Here is a 27498-nt window from a genome sequence, read left to right as displayed (position 1 = left end):
CCTGTGTAATGATTGTTGTTAAATCAGATTCTTGATGTGCCACACCTGTCAGGTGGATGGATTATCTTGGAAAAGGAGAAATGCTCACTAACAGGGATGTAAACAAATGTGTGCTCAAAATTTGCGCGAAATACACTATCTGCGAGTGGAACATTTGTAGGATATTTTATTTCAGCTCTTGAAACTAACACTTTACATGTTATATTTATATTTTTGTTCAGTGTAAAAAAATGTTTTGTCAAGTTCCTTAACTGTGCAGAGAATGTTCCAACACCAAGAAACTATCCTGCACCATTATCAGAAAGTTGTGGGAAGGTTGTATGCAAAATAACCATAGGCCAACCACGCCTTAAGAAACATATGGTTCTCAGAACGTTATGTGCTAGCTGGTATAGTTGGGGTTCAGCTGTCTTCTATGTTGGGAATTCTGAAAAGGCTTTACAATGACTGATTAAAATGTAGGCTACTACAGTCGGGAGAACAAGTATTTGATACACTGCCGATTTTCCTACTTACAAAGCATGTAGAGGTCTGTCATTTTTATCATAAGTACACTTCAACTGTGAGAGACGGAATCTAAAACAAAAATCCAGAAAATCACATTGTATGATTTTTAAGTAATTCATTTGCATTTTATTGCATGACATAAGTATTTGATCACCTACCAACCAGTAAGAATTCCGGCTCTCACAGACCTGTTTAGTTTTTCTTTAAGAAGCCCTCCTGTTCTCCACTCATTACCTGTATTAACTGCACCTGTTTGAACTCGTTACCTGTATAAAAGACACCTGTCCACACACTCAATCAAACAGACTCCAACCTCTCCACAATGGCCAAGACCAGAGAGCTGTGTAAGGACATCAGAGATAGAATTGTAGACCTTGTAGACCTGATTGACCGTCATCTACTTCTCCCCACTGTATATAAATTGCTATATCTAGACCACACTGTTTTGTTTTAATTTTAAATTAAAAAATATATATATTCTCTCTATGGAAAGTCTGTTCTATATTTAAATAAAATAAATTCACTACAATGATGTTGTAAACTTGATATTTGTCTGTGTGTTTGAGTAGGCCTGCTGTAAAAAATAAAATAAAAAATGTTTTACTAACATACTTTACATCAACTTCATACAGGTGCACCAATACCACATAGAATGAAAGGTTGCTGGATCGAATCTCCAAGCCGACAAGGTAAAAATCTGTCGTTCTGCCCCTGAGCAAGGCAATTAACCCATTGCTCCTCGGGCGGCGATGCCTTTTAAGGCACCCCCCTCACCTCTCTGATTCACAGGGGTTGGGTTAAAGGATGCAGAACATTTCAGTTGATTGCATTCAGTTGTACAGCTGACTTGGTATCCCCTTTTCCATTTCCCTATCAGTAATAAAATCAGTCATTGGTACCTGGCAATGTTGCAAAAAATGTACTAATAATGTCCAGAAGATGTCAGTAGCATAACAGTCACCAGGAAGATCATGCTGTCAAACAGCTGTTGTAGCTACACATGTCCGGCTAGTTGTAATGAGGTCTGGATATGCGTGAATGTACAAATTATGGAGTGCACAAATTAATAAAATAGAATCCCAGAGTGTTCTTAAGATGCCACTGCAAGATAAATGTTATTTTGCATTTTATAACGTGCTATAAAGAGGACTACCGAAGACATTCAAAGAACTCCTCCTTACTGTGCTATAACTGTATGGGTCCAAAGGCTAGCCTACCCAGCGTGAGATTTTAGTCCAGGATTTAAAGCAGAAACCACATGGAGAGGCGTTGTCAACGGAGTCAAAATTTGCGTGAGAGAGTAGAGAGCATCAATCCACATACAGTGTATAGCGTATGCCAATTTTAATTGTCATGAGAATCCATATAAACAGTTTTTGTTATGGTCGCTATGTAGCCCTTGTATATTATTGTTGTGTGTTCCTTTTTACTCAACTTAAAATGTCCTACGGGAGCCACCATACTTTCACTAACCAGTTATGTTAGCTCAACAATGTGAGGAGAGTTGTAGACACACCCGAGCAGTTTATAAAGACTTTAATCTTGTTCTTCCTACATAACAGTATTCTCTCTTGAAATCTGAGTCCTTGAGTTTCCCAGCCCAGCCTGCCTAGGCTATATGCTATCGAAATCAACACAGGTAGGCTGCAATTGTTTTCAATTATAAACTTGGTGATTCGAGCGCTGAATGCTGATTCGCTGACAGCCGTGGTATATCAGACTGTATACCACAGATATGACAAAACATGTATTTTTACTGCTCTAATTACATTTGTTACCAGTTTCTAATAGCAATAAGGCACCTCGGGGTTGTGGTATATGGCCAATACAGTAATCCCTCGTTTATCGCGGGGGTTACGTTCCGAAAATGACCCGCGATAAGTGAAATCCGCGAAATAGAAAACTTTTTTTTTTTTTACAATTAGCAACTATTACATGTATACAAATACAGTGACTCACGTGTAGGCCGTTTCACTGCTCTTCAGACTGGGCCGCTGCATCCTGACTGCGCTCTGCAGTGTTCTCTTCTTCTGAAGCCCGCGGTGCAGGTGTGTTTGTTCGGGAGAAGAGCATAGTGATAGGCAGCTGTTGTCGCTCTTTTTTCTTCTTTGCAAAAAGATCCTTGTACACCGACATGCCACCATCGATTACGTTGGAGAACTGTAATGAACGGCTCATCAAAGGGTCCCATTCCTCAGCTACTCGCTTAAGTTCAGTGGCCATTCGCACCATGGTTGCTAAGCGACCAAGCGTTAGTCCTTCCTTCCTTCCTGGCCAACTTAATGTAAATTTGCCAAGCTGTTTTATGTACGTACACATAACTGCACGAGACGACAAAATGATAGCACAATTCGTAGCATGTTTTGATACAAGAAGCGGGAGTGAGTTTTTAGCGAATCAGAATGCAGAGCACAATGCACCAAAAAAAAATAAAAAATGCATTATGAAAATCCGCGAAATAGCGAATCCGCGATAAGTGAACCGCGAAGTGGCGAGGGATCACTGTATACCACGGCTAAGGGCTGTATCCAGGCACTCCGCATTGCGTCGTGCGTAAGAACAGCCCTTAGCCGTGGTATATTAGCCATATACCACACCCCTTCGTGCCTTAATGCTTAAATAGATTGCCTGTTTGACTGAAATCTTAGCTTACAGCCCAATACATTTTAAACTACATCTTTAGCTAGTCTACTTAGCATAGGGAAAATAGTCCTCTGTACCACACCACCACATTCCACTATTTAACCTATCTAATCCTACTCCAGACCAACGTCTGTGAGGACAGAACACTACCACTCAACACCCCCCGCAACTGTTATGCAGTAAAACTTTGCAATCCCAAGTATTTCTCTGCTGCTGCCAACACAACCTTTTATTTTCTGTGATTTAAAAAAAAAAAAAATCCATTGATGCAGTACAATTGGCAACCATAGCTATGAATGCCAAGAAACCTACCTTACTGAAGCAAATACAGTATTCTTCCCATTACTCTCTATTGGTCTCTGCCTAATCGCAGGAATCCTCTCAGGATCCCTCACCCTGTACCCATCTTCCTCTACCACTCTCTTCACCACTTCCGCATACGACACTATCTGTACTACTCTGACGGTAGCAACCTCAACCTGCCTTTCTCTCACCGGACACCTCCGATCTCTAGCCCCATGGGCACCCCCACAACTAACATCCAAACTACACATTACATTATCTCATGCCCTCTTGCACACTTCTCACATCTAGGACTCTCCCTCCTACTTACTGCTGCAACATGCCCATAAATTTGACTCATTAAACACCGAAGTATTTCACGGGATAACTCTCACTTCCTACCTTAACCTTATCTGCCAAAGATTACAGCAAAAGTCAACAGAACAGACAACTTAATTTTACGTTTCCCAACGCTCTCCACCGGATCTGTGTCGCAACCAGGGTTGGGGCGTAACGTATTAAAAATGCTTTCACACTTCTTTGTTTTCTCAAATCAACATTGAAAAAAGGTGCAGGTTTAAGTTTGTTCCACTTGAGCGTGTCTGAGCACAAGTCAGAAACCACCATGATGACACACCAAATGTGTTTGATGGATCGCAGGAAAAGAGCAGGAATAGGTTTTTGTAGGCCACAGTCCAAGCTATGTCTTCCAATGGTGCGACTGCTGTTGGCATCCAAAGATTAATCAACTTGAATAAATGCTTGGAGGTAAGGACAACAGCAGTGGTGTAGTCTAAAGACGATACGGATATCACTTCTTATTGATACTTTATTTTAAGAATGTGAAATGTCAGAATAATAGTAGAGAGAATCATTTATTTCAGCTTTTATTTCTTTCATCACATTCCCAGTGGGTCAGAAGTTTACATACACTCAATTGGTATTTGGTTGCATTGCCTTTAAATTGTTCAACTTGGGTCAAACGTTTCGGGTAGACTTCCACAAGCTTCCCACAATAAGTTACGTGGATTTTGGCCCATTCCTCCTGACGGAGCTGGTGTAACTGAGTCAGGTGTGTAGGCCTCCTTGCTCGCACACGCTTTTTCAGTTCTGCCCACACATTTTCTATAGGATTGAGGTCAGGGCTTTATATGTGGATTTGCCCTTTAAACAGCTGCATATTATCAAGATATCAAAGTGTCACCAACAGAAAGATAAACAATAGGCCTATAGCAAATGCGGCACATGGCATTCCTTTTTCACATGTAAATAGCTCTTTTCAGTAGTGCTCAAAGCATGCCATTCCATGAGCGCAGCATTTTTTTCAACTCGAACCAGTGAGCCCAATCAGTCCTCCATGACAACAAAATCATAAGCAACAGAGTAGGGCTGGCTAATAAGTCCTTCGTTTTTGGGTTATGCTCAGGTAAAGCAATTTGGCTAATCTATACTTCCATATTTCCAAGTCCTATTCTTGAAGATCAAGGGGTATAACATTTACTGGAATTACTGTAATTCTGATAGATTTGGTTTTTAATGTAAAGATGTAATTTAATCGTATTACTATATGTAGTAGAAGGTAATGTGTTAAAAGCAGCCTACATAACCAATCCATAAAGTAAAATTGTACATCCATATATGGCCAGCTATGTAAACTTGAATATTGATTAATTTTGCAATAGATGTCGTTCAATTGGTAACATACATTTTTATCTTCTTTTAATGCCTCTGAAGGGGAAAGTAATCTAAAAGTAACTGAATGTAATCAGATTACGTTACTGAGTTTGGATAATCGAAAAGTTACGTAACTGATTACAATTTTGGACAGGTAACTAGTAACTAATGGATTACATTTAGAAAGTCACCTACCCAACCCTGGTCGCAACAAATGGCGAGCGTCACAGACACCGGGAATCTTCACTTTCAACTGATCTTCCTCAACATTTAATGCTACCCACGTTATCACTCCTTTCAAAGGTGCCCTGCTCTGGAGATCAAAGCAAGTCACATTTATTGTCTCTAATCAGGTGATCCGGAGCACCCGCTCCCTCTGGGCTGAAGAAACACAAATCATCCCTAGTCCACTCCTAGTTACTTTAACCAACTCAACAGTTCCGAACCTCTTCTCCACCCAACCTACCACCACATATTGATCAGCCAAAATGGAAGGATCCATTCTCTACACAAATATCACTCGCACTGGCCCATAATCATCCTTTACATCCTCGGACAAGGCCCGACCTTGGTGGTCCTCACTGTAGGAACTTCATCCACACTCTCGTCAGGGCCCATCACTGAGCTACTGAAACACGTATCCCTTTTTTTTATACTTGAAACCAACCTTCCTTGTCATACTGCTTCCCTCTATACTCAACTTCTTCTCAACAGTCATCACTGCACCACCGTTTTCAGATTTTCTGACAACTTCCGGATGATGCACACCTCGCGAGTCTTGTTTACCATTGGCTGAACGCGCACCACAACATCAGGAAGTAGCATTAGCCACCCTAGCATGGTGGTGGAAATGTGTGTTTTATTAACAGTATAGTACGAAAATTTCCCATATTTCTTCCACAGACGAGCTATTAAATCTAGTTAAGGAGGAAACCGATGCCTTCGCAGCCAGAATAAAGGATGTTTTATGTATGTCAGTCCATGGGGGGGACACGAGTGTATTACCGTCGAGGCTGACAGCGTTGGCACCTAGAGATAATACGACATCAGGAAGAACTATGCCCACTAGGAGTCTCGGCGCTAGGTATGAGAGAAATTGACACACTACATTGTAGAGTTCAAAAACATCGCTAGCCAATTACAACCTGTTCTCGCTAAGTGAGCAATTGAATTAAAGGGCAACTACACCCTCTAAATGTATTGTAATGAAACAGCAGGGAGCAGGTCTCGAACCCTCGACCTTCTAGCCCGAGGTCCGGCGCGCTATTGACTGTGCCGCAAAAGCATGCTCGTGCGGCAGAGTCGATTTCCGCGCTTATAAACCCAGGGTCGTTACAGTATTTTATTTATTGTTCCCAGACCTCAAACGTGGTCTCCTGATGTGGTTTAAGCATTGTTGTGATTTTGAGAGTGAAAACATGAAAAAACGAGGAAGACTCGAAAACCAGGACAAATTTAACCGGGAAAACAGAATTGACCAAAATAGTGTATTACAATCTGTGCAGACTGAGTCGACACCTAGAGGTAATACGACATCAGGAAGAACTACGCCCTCTAGGACTCTCGGCGTAAATTGAGAATAGGGACACATTTCTAACACTTTGTATTTTCTTGTACACTTTTAACATAGGCTCAGGCCCTGGTGTGAACTCATATCCCAGCCATAATGCCTTGCATTATGCCTGGTAATAAAACACTTCAAGTGTGGCTTAGAGGCAACTTGAATCCCACAAATGCGAGGTGTCTTCAAAATACTATTCATATTATGCATAAAACAAACTAAATGTAATCATTTTTATGGGTTATATTGATTAGCCATTGGCTCAACTCGCGAAGGGGCACAATTTACCCCAAAGCAACCATTTTGACTATATTAGCCCACACAGCTACAAGGATACACTTTCATGATAGGTTTAGGACCTCATATTGTAGCTTATAGATACCCCAACTAATGTATGAAACAGTTTTAAGACTATGTATTCTGGCTTAGATACAAGCATCATGAAACCTATAACACAATACATTCATTGGACTTGATTAATACCTTTTTTTACCTAAATTTTTCCATGTGGTTTCTTCCTTCACAGACTCCATAACATGATGACCTCTTCTTAAATATTTGGCCACATGATTCATTTTGTGTATAGTTTCCTAGAAACAAAGAGTGACTCAACAAAACCTTTGGCACGACTTACCCTACTGTCCCTTACATTTTTGGCTAATCTTTTGAGCAACTGAAATGGTCTATTATTTGTTGTTAAACAGCTGCACAAATACAGCATGGAAAGTTTAGTTTTTGGTGAAGAAATGTGTCCCAAGCAATTCTATGGTGACAGGGCAAAAACTGTACCCTTCTCACCTCCTTCCCTCAGGAGACAGCTCACTGCAGAATGAGTCCACACAGTGCTGCCAGAGTGGTGGTGGTTGGTGCTGGTCTAGCAGGCTTATCTGCAGCTTCCACCCTGGTGAAAGCTGGCTTTCAGCACATCCAAGTCCTGGAGGCTATGGGCAGGCCTGGAGGCCGGGTCTACACCACAAGACCCTTTGGCCAGAATGTAATTGAGCTGGGGGCCAATTGGATCCACGGTCAGGAGGCCAACCCGCTCTTCCTGCTAGCCCAGGAGCAGGGCCTGCTGCTGGAGGAGAGAGGCTCAGCCAGCATCATGTGCCTGCCAGGCTCCGTCACCCCTAGGGACTACTTCTTCCGGGAGAGCAGGCGACAGCTTCCGGTGGACGAGGTGGAGCAGGTGTGTTCCTTTTTTAGCCGACTCACCTCCAGGGCCTTCGAATCAGAGTTGGAGCCGAGGCACAGCAGTCAGAGCCTGGGGGGCTTCCTGGACGAGGAGTTCGCCCAGTCACACCTGGCGGCCTCGGAGGACGGCCCGAGGGTATTCGAGTGGTGCAAGAGGAGCGAATGCACGGATGAGGCCAGCTCCTCCCTCTATGAGGTGTCTGCCTCGCAGCTGGGTCACTATGTGGCCTTGGAGGGGGGCTTCTTCAATTCTCTGGGCCCCGGAGGCTATCAGGCCCTGGCAGACACCCTCTTGGACAACCTTCCGCCTGGAGCCGTGCTGTGTGACAGGCCGGTACACAGCATCCACTGGGCCCTGCAGGAGGAGAAGAACCACACCCGTCCAGTCAGAGTGCTGTGCCAGGGGGGCCAGTGCTTCATGGCAGACCACGTCATCGTGACCGTCCCTTTAGGCTTCCTGAAAGAGAATGCAGTGGCCATGTTTGAGCCAGCCCTCCCCAAGTCCAAGGCCGACGCCATTGAGAGACTGGGCTTCGGCACGGTGGACAAGATTTACCTGCGGTTCGAGGACAGGTTCTGGCCCCATGACTGTGGCGGGATCCAGCTGGTGTGGGACGCGGGGCCCGAGGATGAGGAGGTATACCAGCACTCTCAGTCAGAGGCTGGGGCCTGGAGAGACATGTGGTATAAGAAGATCTGTGGCTTTGACACGGTGGCCCGCCATCCCACAGTCCTCTGCGGCTGGATCACAGGCCGGGAGGCCCGACACATGGAGAGCCTGGATGAGAAGATGGTGGGAGAGGTGTGTGTAAGGTGTGTATCAGGTCTGCTTATCAATCAGGTGCACAGGTCAAAGGTTCAGTCATTGGGTGTGTGGGAGAGAGGTGTGGCCATCATATCTCATCACTGAGATATGTGACATTCATGTTGAACCTTTCACCCTGTCTTTAAGGTGGTGTCTGTAGATGGCCTCAGATTCCATGCTTTTTATGCCCTTAAATACCCTACAATGGTTTACCACACTAATATTTAAGGACATTTTATTCTGCTATTGTTTTGTGCTTGAGACAAAAGTGAGTTTGTAAAGAAAACGACTATAAGCTATTCTAATTTCTGAGCTATGAGCATGAGCTATTGCTCACCAAGAAAAAAAACTGTGTGAGAATGCATGCATGAAGAATTAAATCAGAAACACACAGTCATCACTTTTAATCCCATTATTAGTCAGCTATTATTTTGGCAAACTGTGTTTGCATGTTCAGGATGAGTAACAATCAGGCTTGTGTTTTGACAGAATGCTCAGGTCCTTCACTGGCTGGTCAGTACCAGAGCCAGCCCAGGTCCTGATGTCTAAGTGGGGGAGTGAGCGTTTTGTCCGTGGGTCATATACGTACCCCCCTCCAGGAGTGGACGCTGTGAGGGAACACACAGCCCTGGCAGCCCCTCTTCCTTTGCCCTGTGAGGCTGGATACTCACAGGCAAAGGTACAATACATGACGTTCACAACCCTTCCTGAGCGCACATGATTCTGACAACAACTTTCATGTACATTTGGCAACACTTTAAAATGAAGATAGCTTCTAGTAACATTAAGCATGCTTCTAACTGCTCATTATTGCAATAACTAATATCTTTAACATACCTACTTCCTAATAACATGTTAGTAAGAATATACAGTAGTTTGACATGGCTAATATTGGTACACACACAGTCAAGTTTGTAAGTGTATGAACCAGCGATATGTCTCTAAGTTAGCTAACTTGCCTTTGAGACGGCATCAATTAAGCCACGGTATCACAATGATCTCAGTCAATGTACATTTTATGGTCGGCAAGCTGACCCGTAATCAGATTTGATGGAGAAGATATTTCCGCTCAGTATCTGCAATTGAAGCCAAGATCATATACCAAATACCAACCGAGTTGGTGGTGCTTTGTAGACTGTGACTTTTTTTTTAATGATGCGTTGTAGAATTGCATAATATACACACGTGATTTACGGTAAAGATAATACTCAGGGACCAAAGTTTGTGTGTTTGCGTCTGTCAGTCCTGCGGTCAATTCAGTTTTCAATTTAGTCAGTTAATTCAGTGAATTAAAATGATATTCATGAAATGGAAATTATCCATTGTTTTCTATGAAGATTTTTCAATTCATGAATAGAATTTCAACTTACTCCCTGAATTGACCTCTACTCTGGTCTCCGTATGTTCAGCCTCTTCAGGTGCTGTTTGCTGGCGAGGCCACCCACGTTAACTTCTACACCACCACTCACGGGGCCTACATGACGGGCATCAGAGAAGCACAAAGACTCATTGACCTTTACGCCGATAGTGAGCCCGATTCCTATAACGAGTGATACACAAAACGCCTCATTACAAAGAACTCTAGCTTCTCAACAGGTTACTGATACTGATGAAATTACCATGAATTGCTTTTGTTATCTAGTAAGCAGCTGCTTGAAATCATTAGCCACTATGAATGTCGCCACTATGGATTCAGCTGTGGACTTTGTCCACTTTGGTCACGTGTTAAAGTTGAAGTGCTTTGTAATTGTAGTTGTATGTCACAGTATCAGTTCTTTCTTTTAGGGATTGGTTAGCATACTAATATTACCTCACTCATAATGTAATGACCTTTTTCCTTCTTTCATGTAAATTGAAACCGAAGCTGTAATTCATTGACAACCTTCTTTTTTTTTTTACACAAATACATTTTTTTGTGATGAATATATTAATTGGATCCCAATTAGATACACCACACTGCCATTTGTTTTCACATTAAAATTTGATGCACATATCAGTATGATTCATTATGATTTGCTGAAGGTATTGAAAACACAAACTGGGGAATATGGTCTTTATTAACTGTCATTGTAGCTTTGCAAATGAAGGGTCTTCATAGAAATATATTCATCTGCTTATCCAACATAGCAAAAACAAAATACCCCAATAGATATCTCTATTTGACAGTCATAATTTCATTGATACGTTAGACCTCAACATTTATATTATGAAACACAAAGTACCTACTAATAAACTAAGCCCTTGTGGTCCTCTGAAGATTGCAAATGTACATTTTGCAGATATGTTTTCAATATTAAGGCTAATTGTGGACATAAAGTATAGAACCAATATCATATTCTACTTCTTTTTAAATGCCTTGACAGGCACATTACATATCCAGATATAATTATGTGACACAAGTAGCAATTCAGGGGAGAAAGTGCTGCAAATGAAGCCTATGCTAAATCTCCAATAATAAAACGTGTAGAATCCTTTCTATCAACTACAAATGTCATCTTCATAACTCGATTGCCTAAATTATAACAGCAACATTTCAGAATCAAGAAAAAAAATCATAGATTATTTGCAAGACTAAACCTAAAGGCACTTTAATCTGTTGTTTACAGTTATTTGAGAACTACCCACTCATGAACACATTATCTTGGCTAAGAGTAGAAGTGCAAGGCTAGATGACAAAACACGAGGGGCCTAATTTTGAAAGCGCGAAAAAGTGTCAACCATGTCTGAAATACTCCATATACTTTTGTTTTATTGGGGCTAATTTCAAAAGCATGTCATGTCCACGCTGGAGTAATATTTCTGCAGGTCTGAGATGCACAAATAACAGTGCAGAATCAAGATGCAGAATTTAGAACTCTTGCATTCCAAACTCCTTTTGAAATAGAGTTTAAAGGAGATTTGACAACAGTGCAGTTATTTTACGCTGTCAAAATGAGGCCCAAGGTGTAGATATACTCCTTCTAGAACAGACCCTTTACTTTCTTCAAATTCTGCTGCTTCCAGTTGGGCATGGAGTAGAACTCTACCCTGGACACACCCAGGATCAGAGCAAAGTCATCATTGGAAAGATGCTCCTGGAAAAGATAAAGGTATGGTATAGTTATAGTACATGTTAAAATAGATGAGTGAGAATGATAAACGTGCATTTAGCTGACAGCTACTCTGAAATACAGACTGAAGAGAGACCAATCATGGAGTTCAAGGGTGTAGTTTACCTCTTTCTTGGTGGGGTCAACCCCTTCGGGCAGGTCCTCTGTCTGGCAGTTCAACAGCTTGTCTGCAGGGAAGGTGGCCTGAACGGTAGGTTGCAACAGTGGTATTCCAGTGTTCTTGGAGTTATTTTGAGTGGAATTGGATGTGGTTCTCTCCTGTAGCCACAAACAGACAGAGACCATTCCTTTAACCTTTGCAGAAAATCATATCTGACTGCGTTCTGTGACAATGCCATCATTTTTCCTAAATGGCTAGGTTAAAACACCAGGTCAACTGGTGGCTAGACCTTCGGTAACATTGTTGGTGGACATTGTTTTCCGTGAGTCAGATTAACACTAACACTTAAATACATTTCCAGTTGCATGCTGTAGATGCACTGCATTTGTAAAGAATGCTTACATGGGAACGGTTTCGTAAATCAGATTATGTTAGTGCGCTTGAGAGAGAGTAGACTCACCACAGTGATCTGGATGATGTCAGTGGCATCCCCAAGCTCAGCCTTCAATTCTTGGTAGGACTTCCCTCCCTGTGGACATAATAATCAGCTTGTTTAAATCAATATTTTGTGCCCTGAGTAAACACATTTTGGTAACACTTGATACCAACAGGTGTAATGCATTATGATGCAGTTATAATGCATTGTTAGACTTGTTATAAACACATGACCCTGCTACAATGTGTATTATTATCTCATAATTACTCATATTCTTGCTACATACACTCCACATGTGTGGGTCCCAGGCGTGGAACCAGCCAGTGAAGGTGGGAGGCTCAAAGCCCTGTTTGATCATCACGATGGGGGTGTCTACATCCCGACCCCCTGGGTGGGACTTCAGGTATTCTTGTGCCGTGGGGACCACATTGTCCTTTTCTATTTGATTGGCTCCCTTGCCGATCCACAGGAACACCTGAGTAAGAAGAGGTCAAGGGTTTGTAAGGAAGGATGTCCTCTCAGGACCGCTTGTGTTTTACAAGAACCAAACCTCCAGACCATAGATTGATAGTGGCCACCAAAGGACAGTACAGTAGTAGCCTGGAACCCAAACTGTAACAATGGGGAAACATGGTAAATCAGTTTGGATTCCAGGCACAACCGATTGGCAAGTTGTACTGCAAATTGAGAAATCAGGTCACTAAACTGAATAAAAATAAAGAAACTATACTATGAAACAAATATAAATGATGTAAAGAGTGATAGTAAAAATGCTTTGGAGCACCTTAAATGAAATTTTGGGCAGAAAGGCAAACTCAGCTCCATCATTCATTGAATCAGATGACTCATTCATCACAAAACCCACTGATATTGCCAACTACATTAAAATGTTTTTTTCATTGGCAAGATTAGCAAATTTAGGCATGACATGCCAGCAACAAATGCTGATTCTACACATTCAAGTATAACTGAACAAATTATGAAAGACAAGCATTGTAATTTTGAATTCTATTCAGTGAGTGTGGAAGAGGTGATCATTATTTTTTTTTGTCTATCAACAATGACAAGCCACCGGGATCTGACAACTTGGATAGAAAATGACTGAGGATGATAGCGGACAATATTGTCACTCCTTATGGAATAGCGTTTACTGTGAAGTGACACACACACAGGTACAGACACAAGGCATACGCACACAAACGCTAGCACACTCACTCTACACACACGTTCATTGCAATATTGTTGTGTGCTGGTATTATACATTTTGTATTGTAGATATCTAGTGGTGTAATGTTATATGATGTACTGTTTTATCTTTTGTTTAATTTGTGATGTAAGTGCCTTAATGAAAGAGTGGAAGAGTACCTTGGAAGAGTACCTTGGCAGCAGCTAATGAGATCCCTAATAAATACAAATAAGGCTAAAAAGACAGGCCCTCACCATGTCCCATATGTCCAGCAACATGATGTCATCTTCGTCCAGGTCATCCTGGTTGAAGTTGGTGACCTCCGTGGCCAGAAAGCGGCCCGTCTGATTGGAGCACTCGAAGAGACGTGGGGTGATGTTGCTGTGCTCTTCCTGAAGCCTTGGCAGAGACCACAGACGGACCAGGAAGAAGGTATCAAAAAAGGAATGTAATTTTCAGTTGTAAACAATGTTTTTCTGAGTTCATTAATAAAACAAGGTTAAACCCGCTAACTGAATTCAGAAGAACAGGGCCCTTAGGTAACTATAAAACCAAGGGATCAAGTGTAGTACCTCTTGCTGTCGGCATACTGGGACTTGCCTCCCAGATTGACCCAGAAGTGAGCCGGCTCCTGGCCCTCTGCAATGACCTGTTTTTCCCTTCTGGAGATTATGTCTGCCAGGGATTTGCCCATCTCTCGCTCATCGCCACTGCAGCCCTGCAAGGGATGAGAGTCATACCTGTCGCATAACTAGGTAAAGTACTGCCCTTGAACTCAGGGACATCAGGCACCCATTATTTTAGAGGGGGGTGGGGTGCAATTTTCAAACACCTGAATCATCTTTTTCCTTCAATCTAGAGCCATAATCATTATGCCTAATTCTATGTAAAAATATGTATATACCTGTTTAATGTTTTATTAATCATGCACATTGATTATTTAAGATATTTTATGACTTAGGAGTTTAGTACCACTGCCACACTAGTATATAGTATCATAACCCAAGAACCTTCAGTACATTTAGTAATTTCTTGCTTATCTAAAAAAAAAAAACATTCCTTGTACTTTTTGGCTGGTCCAATCATTGTGCACCTCCACCCAAATACCGCTGACAGATCTTATTATAGATAATTATGATAACATTTAGGCTTAAAAATAAAGTTTTGTAATTAGCATCAGAATTTTTCAAAAACTGTGCAAATCTGAGGGGGCACGTGCCATTGGGCATGACGCCACTGCTTGTACTCCTCCTCAATGCTTAGCTGGAGACCTGTTACTCTGCTTAACCTGGATGACAAGGTTATGGCATTTTTGCTGCTTACCTTTCCGTACCACAGATAGCAGCAAGTGTCAGTGCTGAGCACAAAGACGTCGTTGGAGTTGAGGGACGAAGAGCGTGCTGGCACTTCGATGGCGCGGGTGTTGAACTCGTTGGTGCCGTGGATGTGGAAGAGACGAACTGCCGGCTGGACATGTGTAGAGTTGACTCTGGAGCTCCCCTCCTGCAAACCACGATTACAATCAAATGATTACATACAATCATTATGAGATCCCAATGAGAATCTTTTAAGACGATAGATTTGAAACATTCCAAGAATTTCCTTGAAAACTAATTGACAAAGGAACACATGGAGGGCTTACCTCATAGACCACCATCTTGCCCTTGAATATGGCCATGAGGTGGAGTGGTTCTTTCCCCATGGGCACTCGGACCTGAACTGGCTCCCCGTTGTACTTCCGGTCGATGTTCACGGCTTGGAAAGCAGAGGCAGCTAGCTCTCCCGTGGTCGCATGACGACCCTATATTGCACACATCAAACACATCCTAGTTATCTATCTGCATAGGTTGCAGAAAGCAAGCCAGAGACTAAGTCATGAAATTAAGCTCTTCTCATATCAACATTTTCTGGTATTAACAAAGCTTGATTGCCAAGCAGAAAAAGAGCTATGTCATACAGGGAATGGTGGCTAGCAGGTTATTCTGACCTGCCACATGTATAGCATGTAGTGACTCCTGTGGCTGACTTCATATTTGTAGAGGATGAGATAGCAGTCGCCTCCATAGAAGTGGCCCAACCACTTCCTGTCCACAGGCACCAGCTCACTGTCCTCTAACCTCCACATCTGGTTGGAGGAAAATAGGACATGTTGGTGTCCATTGGATGTATAGTTTAAAGGGGAGGATTATGAATAATTATTGTGTCAAATATGGTTATAACAGGATGTGATAGAAGAATTCTTGTTACCAACCAACCTCTGCTTCGCCTGTTCCGTCGTCCACCATTTTCTGCTGGGCAGCCAGGTCAGGCCTTGCATGCATGGAAGTTGCATCAAACTTGATCTGCTCAACCTTGGCTGCATTGTCAAGAAAACACATTTAGAGATACTAGAGACACTGTTTTTTTTTACCAGTGAATACTGAGTGTTTAGTTTCATTAGTCAAGTTGAGAGATACAGTTGAAGTCAGAAGTCTACATACACTTAGGTTGGAGTCATTAAAACTCGTTTTTCAACCACTCCACAAATTTCTTGTTAACAAACTATAGTTTTGGCAAGTTGGTTAGGACATCTACTTTGTGCATGACACAAGTCATTTTTCCAACAATTGTTTACAGACAGATTATTTCATTTCAATTGTGATACAGTAATTCACTGTATCACAATTCCAGTGGGTCAGAAATGTACATACACTAAGTTGACTTGTGCCTTTAAACAGCTTGGAAAATTCCAGAAAATTATGTCATGGCTTTAGAAGATTCTGATAGGCTAATTGACATCATTTGAGTTTTACTGTGCATTGAGTGTATATCCAGTGTGACTTGCTCACCAATTTTCCCTGTGCTGCTTGTGGTTCCCATCCCCACAGTCTGACCCTTCACGGTCCACCTCTGGAACAGCTGCTTGAATACGGCAGACTCAGCACCATCATTCACCATCTCAATGTAGGTGGAGATAGGGTAGCCCTTCGCCTTCTTGTATGCCTAGAATTCCAAGAGTTTAGACTTTAAAATACAGATGTAGGATCTTAATTTGATCACTATTTTGTTGGTGAAAATGTATCAACCCCTAAAATCATTGCATTCATTATAATCCACATAATAATTCACATTTCTTGTTGCTGCAGGATTATTTTCCAAACTGGCTCAAATTAAAATCGTACATCTGTAGGGATCACATGGAATGTAATTCCTGTGCTTTGTTTATTTTTTTCATTTTGCTAGGAACGTACCAAAGTATTCATACATCAGAATGTTATAGATATATGGGTGTCAGAGAGAGTGGGTAAACCATTGAGTGGAGCTTAGATCCAGGACCAGAATAAGTGTCTCAGGTGGTTTTCAGGGTTAACTTGTTTGAGTATTTGTTATATGGGATGTACAAACCGAGGGTGTCTGATATTTTAGGACCCCCTATAACAGTCAGTCTGAATTCCCCTAGAAAGCCCATAGGGGACAGCAAAGGGGTATCAAAACCATTGTGAAACTAATATGTGTCGAGGTGCGGCTCACTTCTGCTTTATCCAAAGACTCAGACCGCTCTGTCTTGGAAGCCTTCTTTCCTTTCCAGATAAAGATTCGTGTACCACCTTGATCCAACAGAAAGCAGTCCTGTGAAATTAGTAGATTTAGATTAGATGTCTCATTTATGAAATTACATTTATTTATACCTCTAATGCCCAGTAAAGAGGTTTACTGTTTTCCTGAGTGTCAGTACTGCATTATTCACTTCTGTACATAGGGACAATTATTATGTGGCATACCAAGAATGTCTGTAACAATCCCAACAGATTAATTTTCACTGCACTAAAAATGAGAACCAATTACTATGAGAACCAGTTACTGTAATCCTCAATTTTCATGTGAGCCTCATTTCTCATGGTTTTAAACCACATCAGTGTTGGCTTTTAACTGAAATACTTAGACGCAGACAGACAGTGGATTTATTTTCTGTGTACCCCTTGTAATCTAGATGTGTTAGTATTAGAAGTTTGGCTAATTTTGACTGTTGAGACCATATGCCAGCCCTCAAGGGGAAGCATGTTTGTCTCTGTTCGGTGTCACAGGGCAGAAATAGTCTCTCTTTCAGTTCTCATTAAAATATCACAGAACTAGTGTAAAACTTACACATACTTATCTCTCTCAGCTTCCACATTTCGCAGAAGGATCTTTATCATATCCTTATCATCTTCTCATTCTTGTATGAACCTGATCATTTTATTATGCTTAAGCTCAGTCAATATAATTTAATAGCACACGCCCAAATATTGTACTTTGAATTCTGGATAAAAGATTGCTTGAGTAGACAAGTGGCAACAAAGTGCACTTTAAACCCCTTCTCCTTTAACATGCCCCCTCCTCTTTCCCTGATTGACAAGGAGACTGACCTCGTGATTCAACAGGTCCTGAGTCAGAGGCTTCACTGCCACCTCCTGCACCACAAGGTTCCCCTGGGCATCTGAGATACTGCACAGAACAAACAGAATGTTACACATAATTTTTTAACAATAATTCTGTAAGAAAAATGGCTAGCTCTCACTAGCTAGTTCACATCTGCTACAGTACATGTAAATGACAGGTCATAAGAGTTTATCATGTCTATGACAGGTCATAAGGAGGTTATAGATATCCCTGAGGTCATGTCAGTGGTCAGCACTCACTGAAAGAGCTTCACGCTGGACTTCAGCTTCTGGTCGACTACATCGTCAGGTGCGATGCAGTCCCTGATGTCCCGTCTTGTCTCTCCTAGGTGCTGTTTCATCAGCTTCATGGCCTCCTCTGAAGACTTCTCGTCGTCCCCTTCCACCACGCTCACCTGTGCCCGTCCCCCTCTCTCCCTGTCACGGATGTCTTTGGCTAGATTCATCCCCTGCAGAGAAAAACAAACGTGACAATATCCACCAATCATACCACCACCAGGGTACTAGGGCGCTCTGTAATGCTAGTTTTTAGCTGATGCGTTTATCCAAAGCACCTTGAGTGCAAGGGCCGTACTTTACAATAAAACCCACCATGATCTACCTTATTGAGTCATTGGAACCACACTCCTTTCTTAGTTGTATGCTTTCCATGCTGGAAGGGTTAGGTTTAGAGGCAGAGGTCTTCCTACATAGGGGCCTTGTTTGAATACTTAAAAAATGCACAAGTCCTCACTTCTCTTCCTTATGGTTATCACTGACCTGACATGCCTGGAGGTGTGAAAGCAATGTGGTTGAACCCCTGCTTTCACTTATCTCTCATTCATGATGCATCAAAGTGAAAACAAAGTACCACCGCTCCACACTTTCACTTCATTAAAACTTTGGGTGGTAAAATGGGGTGGCAGGTAGCCTAGTGGTTAGAGCGTTGGGCCAGTAACCGAAAGGTTGCTAGATCGAATCCCCGAGCTGACAAGGTACAAATATGTTGTTCTGCCCCTGAACAAGGCAGTTGTTGTTCCTAGGCCGTCATTGTAAATAAGAATTTGTTCTTAACTGACTTGCCTGGTTAAATAAAAAAATCTCAAAGCACAGACATGAACTAAACTCTGACGAGATCTGTCCATTTTGCTCGCAACGTTTAGACAACGAAAATGTCACCCGTAAAGTTCTGTTAAAGTAGTATTGCAGTAGTTTCTCTATGGCTGCGGTCTAAAATGTCTCCTTACCTTGAGTTTTTCCATGCGGTTGCTCTTGGGTCCATTCCACTGGATGATGAGGTTGCCCAGGTCCAGCAGGAACACATCCCCCTTGTTGAAGCTGTTCCAGTTCATGTCCACCTGTTCTCAAGGATGGATTGATGATGATGGAAAGGGGGATTGATGGGGATGGAAAGGGGGATTGATGGGGAAGGAAAGGGGATTGATGATGATGGAAAGGGAGATTGATGATGATGGACAGGGGGATTGATAGGGATGGAAAGGGGGATTGATGATGATGGAAAGGGGAATTGATGATGATGGAAAGGGGGATTGATAGGGATGGAAAGGGGATTTATGATGATGGAAAGGGAGATTGATGATGATGGACAGGGGGATTGATAGGGATGGAAAGGGGGATTGATGGGGATGGAAAGTGGGATTGATAGGGATGGAAAGGGGGATTGATGATGATGGAAAGGGGGATTGATGGGGATGGAAAAGACACAGATGAATTCCATAATAATGTCGATTAAAAAATCTGATAAAAAATGAATATAAATGCTGTAAGTAGGGAAATTGTTGGCTCACTGGGAACTGAATATCCAACTAGTCAGTGACAACTGTGTGGAGTTTGGCGTTTGTGACAGTGACTATGTGAGATTCTTACAGTATTACAGACACTATGTCCTGGGATTTCCTATGATATTTTATGTAGAACCTCTTATCTTCTAACGACTCTTGTGTCGCACGTAAGCATCGTAGAATATTCGTGGGAGTCTCAGCTTTTAATAGATAGATTTTAATAGTTTGTAGCTCCAATCATTTGGACTCCACAGATGTTTCTGTAAAAAGACCCGGCACCGGGCCCCTTTGGAATACTCCCTTGTTTCACAAACACCACTGAACTAGACTAATCCAATGGTACAACCCAGAAGTCTGTAGCTACATTTGTTTTTTAAAGGGGTTAGAAGTCTAAAACGCACCGTCATTATGGGGTACTCGTTGGGTTAACAATATCTTCTTCATTCTACTCAGCTTTCACAATTAGTAGTATGTCTGAGTTGAACATTGAACGTAGACTCAGCGATATGACATAGATGCAGAAAGTAAACAGCATAATGGGTCAATTTCCGCAAGCAACTAATAGGCTCAACTTCTCTGCTGTTTTTGTCCCGTGGCTACCACGTTGTACATAGCTGTACACAGCGTGAAGTGAACCGTGCGCATGCACGGACACTGTGTTTGACCGTGTGAGCGCAAAGTGTTGCATCTCGCTCATCTCAATATCTCCGGTGCTGCTTGTCGCAATGTCATTTGGCTGAGTCAACCTTTAACCTTGGAATTTTTGTAATGGATAAGGTACGTCAGTGTAATTTCTTGATAGGCTTTCTTGTGATTATGTCAGTGAGGAGCTACACGGTAGCCAGTGGCGCAGCAAATGTGACTAATAATTGATGCACTTGAACTTAAGTTGAATCCGCTGTACAAGAAGTGTTTTGCATTTGTTCTGAGGCAGAAAAGGAAGTGACATGCACCGGCTGAGCTGTTTCTAGTCAAGTCAAATTGAAGAAGAAAATATAGTAACTGAAGTAGACATCCTAGTCAGGGGCAGAGCAGAGACTGTGAAGGCAGTATATTCCACAAGGGTCACGTTGGCTTGAGCTTTCTCACCTCTCCAGCCACCACATGCTTTTTTCCCTTGACATGGAGCAGGCGACGGATGTTGTAGGTGTTGGTCTCCACCTGCTTCATCCCAGATGCCACGCCGCCCTTCTTGTAGCTGCAGAAAAACATGCGCAAGAAATGTTGTCAGATGACAGCCATGAATGATGGTCTGAAACCATTTCTGTTGTTATTTGGCAATTACCAGGATTGTATTCATTAGCGCAAATTTCAGCAAAAGGTTTTGGAACAAAAATGTGTTTTTCTTATTGGACATCTTCAGGTAGATCCCTTCCTGTTTCAGCCTGTTTGTCTCTACTCGTTTCCTAGTGAATACACCTCTGATGCTCTGAAAACCATTACGTGTTAGGTACGTCACCACAATGGGAAATGGCCTTTTGCTGTAGAGAGGGGGAGGTGATATAATTTCACTATGATTTACAGTACAAAACCGATGATGGCTACAGAAATACCAGTACATACCTTTTTTCTCAAGATTCTGGTTCCTCCTATTGTCACCTCTTGTATATCAACAAGGTATTTCTCTTGCCACTGTCTTTCATGGCACCATAATCATTCCAAATAACTTGGTTTGAGGCTTTTTGGTATTGTGTTCATTGACAGTGCCACTAAACTGTGTGTGGGTGTTGGGTAGATGGTTTTTATAGGTGTTAAAAACAATTCTATGGGTGTTTGGGTGTGTTACTTTGAGGTTAAGCCAACATGGTGGCTTATTTGAGTGATGATTTGGAGGAACTCAAGTTGTTTGTCTCTAGTGTAAATACGGACGTTGCATTGGATACATGTGAGCTGCTGCTAATTTGTCTGTGTTCAATGGGAATCATTGTATCAGAGTTGTTCCTTTTCTTTCCATGCAGTAGGCAGGTGTAGGGTGTGGACTACGTAGCTCACATGATGCCCTGTTTGAAGTATCCGCGGAAGGTGTCGCTCTCATAGCCCTGCGCCTCGCGGTGCTGCACAGCCACACCCCCCAGGTGCTCGTCCATCATGGTGGTGTAGATGGCCGCCGCCCCCTGCTCGTCGTTGGAGGTGTCCTTTCCGAGCCAAAAGTGGATGTCGTAGGTGAATGAGCTGTTGATCTTATTGGTCTACGAGATCAGACAGAGACATGATGTTACTGGGATGTCACTGTATGTATTATTTTGGGTGCATCATAACGTTGCATTGATTACTTACGTATAGAATCATATAGCTGTCTCCTTCATAGAAATTTCCATATGCTTTAGACGGGAAGGGCACCATCTCCAAGGCCTGACCAATTGGAAAATTGGAACCAGTTCAATTGCATTTCATTTCATTGTGTGAAAAAGTTTGATAATGAACCTAAATTGTTATTTACATGTTCGGCATATTCATTATGTAGTGATGACAGAGGAAATATGTGCTGTTCTCTCACCTCTATCCTCCATATCTGCAGCCCTGGCGTGGTTTTATTGAGGACTTTTGCAACTTGGGTTTTGACCTCGATCTGTGGCATGGTGCCAGATTCAGCTTGGAGAAGATACCTAGAGGGAAGGGGGGGGGGGGGGATGTGTGAGTGAGTTAGTGGTCGTTCACTATTTATTAATGAAGCCAACCTATTCATATTCTGTTGTTTACATGTTCAATAGTATTTCAGACAATGATTCAAAGGGGCTTGGAATACCGAAAAACATCATCAAAACAGACACAAACTCTATCATCTGTACTGTTGCCTAGTGTTATCTTGCTCTGCTACCTCACATGACTGGCTAAGGGGAGGAGTTGATCCATAAGTCAATGAGTTGATCATTGGCAGAGTCAATGATGTGACAGGGGTGAAAGTAGATTAAATGTATTCCTTGTACTGGATGTCCTTTGTGTGCACACGCTTGTGTGTGGGCCTAATCAGAGCCCCACCTGTTTTGAGCCCCACATTTTTAGCAAAATAAATAAATATATGTATTTCTTTCTTTTGGGGGGGTGGCTTTCCTGTTTTTCATTTTATTTTGGCATTAATACATATCTCATTATTTGTTTGCAAACAATGTATAAAAAAGAATATATATAATTCAGTTAATAAAGCTTCATTCACACATGGTCTATTTTTTGTTTTCTTGAGTAAGGCAGCTCCAAAATGCAGGTGTTTCAGCCTAGCTCAGTGCTTTCTGTGGTGGTGGGGCGAGCCAGCAGAAAATAGGAGCACTGCGCCTTGATTGGCTCAGTTTTCTGTCACTCACGTCATCACCAATTTTAAGTCCTTAGTAAGGGTAGACATCCAAAATGTCAGCCCTTTGGGTCCTGCCATAGAGTTATATTACAAGTGCCCTTCCAAGAAGGCTCATTGGCCACAGATAAAATGACGTCAAATCACGTTATATGCACAGTAGCTTTGATTGGACTGATCACGTCAACATCTTACTTTCAAAGTCTTAGCTAGCAGTCATCATCATGAATAAAGTTGACAATCTACAGGCAAATCCTTTTTAATCCTTGTCATATAAAGATAAATAATGAAGAAAAATTATAGATAAAACGTGTCATCGGTCATTGAACATAAACATCACACAACAAGTTCAAATTCAACAATGAGTTGTTTGGAAGGAATCAGTGGCTAACTGCAAGCATTGCAAAGCAACCAGTGTGGCTGTGTGTTTTTTTCTCTCAGAGTTCCCACGATAAATCCAGAGTATGCCAGACTTTAATGACAAAGTTTGATGACAACATTTTCCCACAAAGGACCGCCGCGACACCTTCACAAGGTGAGTCCAAAAATGTCTTGTATGCTGCTGCATAAATGATGTAATATGCAAGGGAGATATGTATACTGTCGCTAAGAAAGTTATACTAAGTGTATGTAATGTAATACGCTGTTAGTAGCCCATGTGCCTCAACCTAATAATTTGGTCTACTTTCACCAACGCGGTATTGTAGACACATCGTTCGTGGCCGTGTGCTTGTTTGCCAACTTTTTTTTGTACAGCTTTGACAGTGCTACTGATAGTAGTGGTGGCGCTTGGCTTGCATGTGCAAATTCAGCACACACAACATTCTATAACAGAATTGTGTTATTTGACGTGTCAAATTAAATGTTTATTTAACTCGTCAAATAGTGTTATCTTTTTTGACCCAAACAGCGTTCAATGTGCCTCACCCTAATAATTTGGTCTATTTTCACCTCTTAATTTCACCTACTGTTCTAACTTGGTGGTGCACATGTACTGTAGCCTATAACCTGTTTTAGAGAAATGTAATCACTGAATTTTGTAAGAGCTTTCATTGTCTGTTTATATGCTCCCTTTATTTATCCTACAGTTCTGACTTGTTGTACTGGGAGTACACTGTAAGAACTGCCCATGTTCTGAATTCTGTCGCTGTACATTCTCAAAAGTGCTGAACAAATAGTTATATTGACGACGTTCGTCGTTGCTTGCTCATTAATGTCTTAATCGGAATTACGGATTGCCTCTTATCCGCTTGTCGTCCCCTTATGCCATATTTTGTATATCTCAATCATCAGGAGAAACCACATTTGTTTAAGCAAGTCAGCTATATCAGCTTAGATTTTTTTAAAGGCAGTAAATGAGGCTGAATGAACTGTTTCGCTGCCAGACAAGGCTCCGTTGAAAGCCAGGCGTAGCAGTGGTAAGGTGTTGGGACTGCTGTTGGGTCTTTGCTGTTGGGACAGCTTTATGTAGGCCCTAACAGTTTGTGGGCACCGTTTGTCACTGTTATAGTGCAATTAATGTATTGTTTAGTGTTGTGTTATCATATAATTCCATATAGAATCCCTATTGATTCAATAGGATCTCTGTGGGCCGTAAAGATTTCTCATTTAACTATTAAAATGTATGACCTTTTACTGTGGCATAAACACAACCAGTCTTGATGTTGTCATCTGATTGTCAAACAATCACTTCAAAGAGCTCCTTTACTAGGCGAACCGCACATGTTCATCCACTCGCAACATATTTCCAGACTCCAAACAGTGGTGAATGGAAAAAGACATCTGTTACACAAAACACCAAAAAAGTGTAACGGCATTTGGCAATTGCCATTAGGCCAGAATTTATACAGTACGTCTACTGCTGTCTGCTACTGTCGGCCACTCATCTCACCCGGCCTTGGCAAAGTGTGAGTGTCCTCGTCGAACCACATCGCATTTTGGAGCATAGGCTATACTACCCATTTTCAAGTCCATTCGCTCATGTTTCATGTGGTAATGATACATAATAGTGTAATAGCCTACAGTTTTCTTGGCATTTTGCTTTAATTATTTTGTTTTAATCATGTTTTACCGGTATGCCATACCCCTACTATTTATTTTGCCGGCACGCCGTACCGGACCGTACTCCCTTACTTTCACTCCTGGATGTGACCTCAGTAGAGTATTTCCTATCTCAGGTCACAGAGTGGTAACGGGAGTATACTGCTCAAGAGTGTCTAAGTCTGTGCTCATTGTACTACATAAAAGGAACAACATATTTTGAAGCCACCCTTGCAGGAGGAGCGTTAACAGCTGCCACAAAGCAGGAAGTGAAAGTCTCAGTACCTCCCTATTGTTACCACAGTCTTGAACACAGCAGTCTCCAATTTTCTGAGTGTCAAAACATATGGTGCCTTACTACAGTGTGTGCAGTTATACTGCGATATTGGAATATATTGACAGATAGCTGAATGTCAACTTTTCCATCATGGTCTCATGTCTTACTTGTAATGAGGACCTGCCAGAATTATAAATATATATGTGTCTAACGTGTGCTTCGTTTCGTGGACCATTCCATTGTACAGCGTGCTGTAAATACAGGGATTGACACATTTATGGTTTGTTATTTAGTTGGTACATTTGGCTGCTGAGGCGAAGCCAAGTTTTTATGATAATGCTAATATAATTTCTCGATCAATCTAAGGGAGAAGTAGAGAACAGTGGTCTTGTCAAGGAGTTAAACCTTTAGGACTGGTTTCTCAGACACAGAGTAGGCTACTCTTATTCAAATGTCCACTGTGGAAAGGGGATAGTCCCCAACAACATATAGGAACAAAACATCCACTTAACAGAACTATTTGTCCCGATTAATAGAATCGTCATTTAGAGAATGAGAGGGCCAGCTGGAACAGCATACTGTGTGGCTGACTGGCTGGCAGGCTGGCTAGTTGCCTGGCTGCTGATAGACCATGGAAGCCCAGTTCAGTTTATGAGCAGTGGACCATAAAGTAATATTGTGCTGTGTTTGCGCTCTGTCTGTGTCTTGTAACCACAGACTCGTCTCCATACGGCTTCTAAACCAAACAGCAGCCATCGCTGAAACAGACTAGCAGGCCTATTACATTGCTTCCTTTGTAGCCTGAGTGTTTGTCAATCAAATAAATGACCCACCCCAACACCCTGGGTAGATTCAATAATAAATATAAGGCTCATAACTACAAAGGCCCATGATAGGCTATTCACAGCTTCACCAACTCATTACTGTATAGTTGTTCCATGCTGGTTTCAAATCAAATCAAACTTTATTTGTCACATGTGCCGAATAGACCTTACAGTGAATTGCTTACTTATAAGCCCTTAACCAACAGTGCAGTTCAAGAAGAGTTAAGAAAAATGTAACCAAATAAACTAAAGTAAAAAATTATAAAAAGTAACACGATAAAATAACAATAACAAGGCTTTATACAGGGGTTAACAGTACCGAGTCAATGTGCGGTGCTACAGGTTAGTCAAGGTAATTTGTACATGTAGGTTTGTGTGTGTATATTGTTTAAATGTGTATCACTGCTTAACCTATAGCTTATCTTTCCTTTCTGTTCCCTGCAGTGTGTATGTATGTCCTCAAAAACACTCTTTCTGATTTGCACATCCCAGCCAAATTCATGACATTGAAAACTATTTGATTTTCGTTGCTGTAAGTTGTCAAGTGGAATAAAACCAAGTGAGTGATTGTTCACAAAATGTTCATTTCAAATTGACAATAAGTAAGACTGTTGCGCTCACAATGAGCCTTTCTACTTGTGGAGTAGCCACAGTATAAATGCGTGTTTGCTTATCATAAAACAATAACTTTGAGTCAACTTATCAGCACCATTTTTCCTCCCATAACTGCTGTTCAGAGGTCTGTTGATAGAGTAATACAATAATGATTCATCACGACACTTATCTTGCCTGTGTCATGATTGGATAATAGGGCGATTCCATGCCAGCGGGAGCGGAAAATATTTTTAGTGTCTCAGATTGTACTGGCAATTCTCACATAGGAACATCAGTGGGAGGAAGGATGTTTAACATGGTGTTTAAATATGTATCACATGCAATTTCTTTGAAAATCATGATGAAATTGACCTTTTTTAGACCTATACACGTCTCCTGTAAAACCCTATGATCTGTGAACTGTACATGATACATACAACATCTTGGTGTAATTATACTCCTTATAGTGTTCTCTCAAATATGGAGTATGTCTAGACTCTGTAAAACAAATTTCACATTCATTTATTCAACCTTAAAAATATGAATATTAATATACTACTCTTTTTGATTTTGCTTATTTTTAGACATTTCGTTACTAACAATATACACATTTTCAGACTGGCCTCAATATGTAATTCAAAAAAAAAAAAAATCTGTAATCAATATGAAGACATTTGCAGGCAAAAAATGTCACTACTTTAGCTGATAGCTATATATCCGATACATGTTGGGGCCATTTTCCCTAGCTAACCTCCCAAGGTTCCACAATGACCAAGACATAAT

At 41.6% G+C, this 27498-nt stretch overlaps 2 protein-coding genes and 1 long non-coding RNA gene across 5 annotated transcripts; 2 read left to right on the top strand and 1 right to left on the bottom strand.

The window, feature by feature from the left end:
- The first annotated feature begins 1986 nt into the window (after window positions 1-1986).
- LOC139538369 (spermine oxidase) lies at window positions 1987-10659 on the top strand. Of its 2 annotated transcripts, none has more exons than XM_071340341.1 (4): window positions 1987-2146; window positions 7479-8671; window positions 9153-9342; window positions 10073-10659. In XM_071340341.1, the coding sequence occupies exons 1-4, from the start codon at window positions 2126-2128 to the stop codon at window positions 10214-10216; spliced, it is 1548 nt and encodes a 515-aa protein (XP_071196442.1). In that variant the 5' UTR covers window positions 1987-2125; the 3' UTR covers window positions 10217-10659. The 2 variants fall into 2 exon arrangements, with proteins under 2 accessions (XP_071196442.1, XP_071196443.1); XM_071340342.1 differs by lacking the exon at window positions 1987-2146 and adding an exon at window positions 5888-6190.
- A 43-nt stretch (window positions 10660-10702) lies between these two features.
- On the bottom strand, window positions 10703-22294 carry vil1 (villin 1). 2 transcript variants are annotated; one of them, XM_071340336.1, is made up of 19 exons: window positions 22192-22294; window positions 21972-22046; window positions 21687-21883; window positions 20784-20892; window positions 19140-19250; window positions 18154-18362; window positions 17881-17959; window positions 17006-17104; window positions 16324-16477; window positions 15751-15851; window positions 15483-15620; window positions 15138-15296; window positions 14819-14998; window positions 14068-14213; window positions 13750-13894; window positions 12596-12784; window positions 12334-12402; window positions 11879-12031; window positions 10703-11737 (listed from the first exon to the last, which is right to left on the bottom strand). In XM_071340336.1, the coding sequence occupies exons 1-19, from the start codon at window positions 22270-22272 to the stop codon at window positions 11624-11626; spliced, it is 2508 nt and encodes an 835-aa protein (XP_071196437.1). In that variant the 5' UTR covers window positions 22273-22294; the 3' UTR covers window positions 10703-11623. The 2 variants fall into 2 exon arrangements, with proteins under 2 accessions (XP_071196437.1, XP_071196438.1); XM_071340337.1 differs by lacking the exons at window positions 21687-21883; window positions 21972-22046; window positions 22192-22294 and adding an exon at window positions 20980-21608.
- LOC139538370 (uncharacterized) lies at window positions 20144-22849 on the top strand. The gene is made up of 2 exons (XR_011667723.1): window positions 20144-20471; window positions 21653-22849. It is a non-coding gene; the product is annotated as an uncharacterized lncRNA (long non-coding RNA).
- The last annotated feature ends 4649 nt before the right edge of the window (window positions 22850-27498 follow it).

Source organism: Salvelinus alpinus, chromosome 14 (genome assembly GCF_045679555.1).
Source record: "Salvelinus alpinus chromosome 14, SLU_Salpinus.1, whole genome shotgun sequence".
NCBI classification, from domain to species: Eukaryota; Metazoa; Chordata; class Actinopteri; order Salmoniformes; family Salmonidae; genus Salvelinus; species Salvelinus alpinus.
Note: the sequence above shows the minus strand (reverse complement) of the source record. Positions and strands in the feature narration are given on the sequence as shown.

What these genes read in the sequence shown, in the direction of transcription:
- LOC139538369 (XM_071340341.1), top strand. Translation starts at nt 2,126, where the DNA reads ATGCTATCGAAATCAACACAG. An exon ending in TGCTATCGAAATCAACACAG is followed by an intron (nt 2,147 to 7,478) that starts GTAGGCTGCAAT and finishes TCCTTCCCTCAG; the next exon opens with GAGACAGCTCACTGCAGAAT. An exon ending in CTGGATACTCACAGGCAAAG is followed by an intron (nt 9,343 to 10,072) that starts GTACAATACATG and finishes CCGTATGTTCAG; the next exon opens with CCTCTTCAGGTGCTGTTTGC.
- vil1 (XM_071340336.1), bottom strand. Translation starts at nt 22,272, where the DNA reads ATGCCACAGATCGAGGTCAAAACCCAAGTTGCAAAAGTCCTCAATAAA. An exon ending in AGCATGTGGTGGCTGGAGAG is followed by an intron (nt 19,251 to 20,783) that starts GTGAGAAAGCTC and finishes CCTTGAGAACAG; the next exon opens with GTGGACATGAACTGGAACAG. An exon ending in TGCTGGACATATGGGACATG is followed by an intron (nt 12,785 to 13,749) that starts GTGAGGGCCTGT and finishes CTTCTTACTCAG; the next exon opens with GTGTTCCTGTGGATCGGCAA.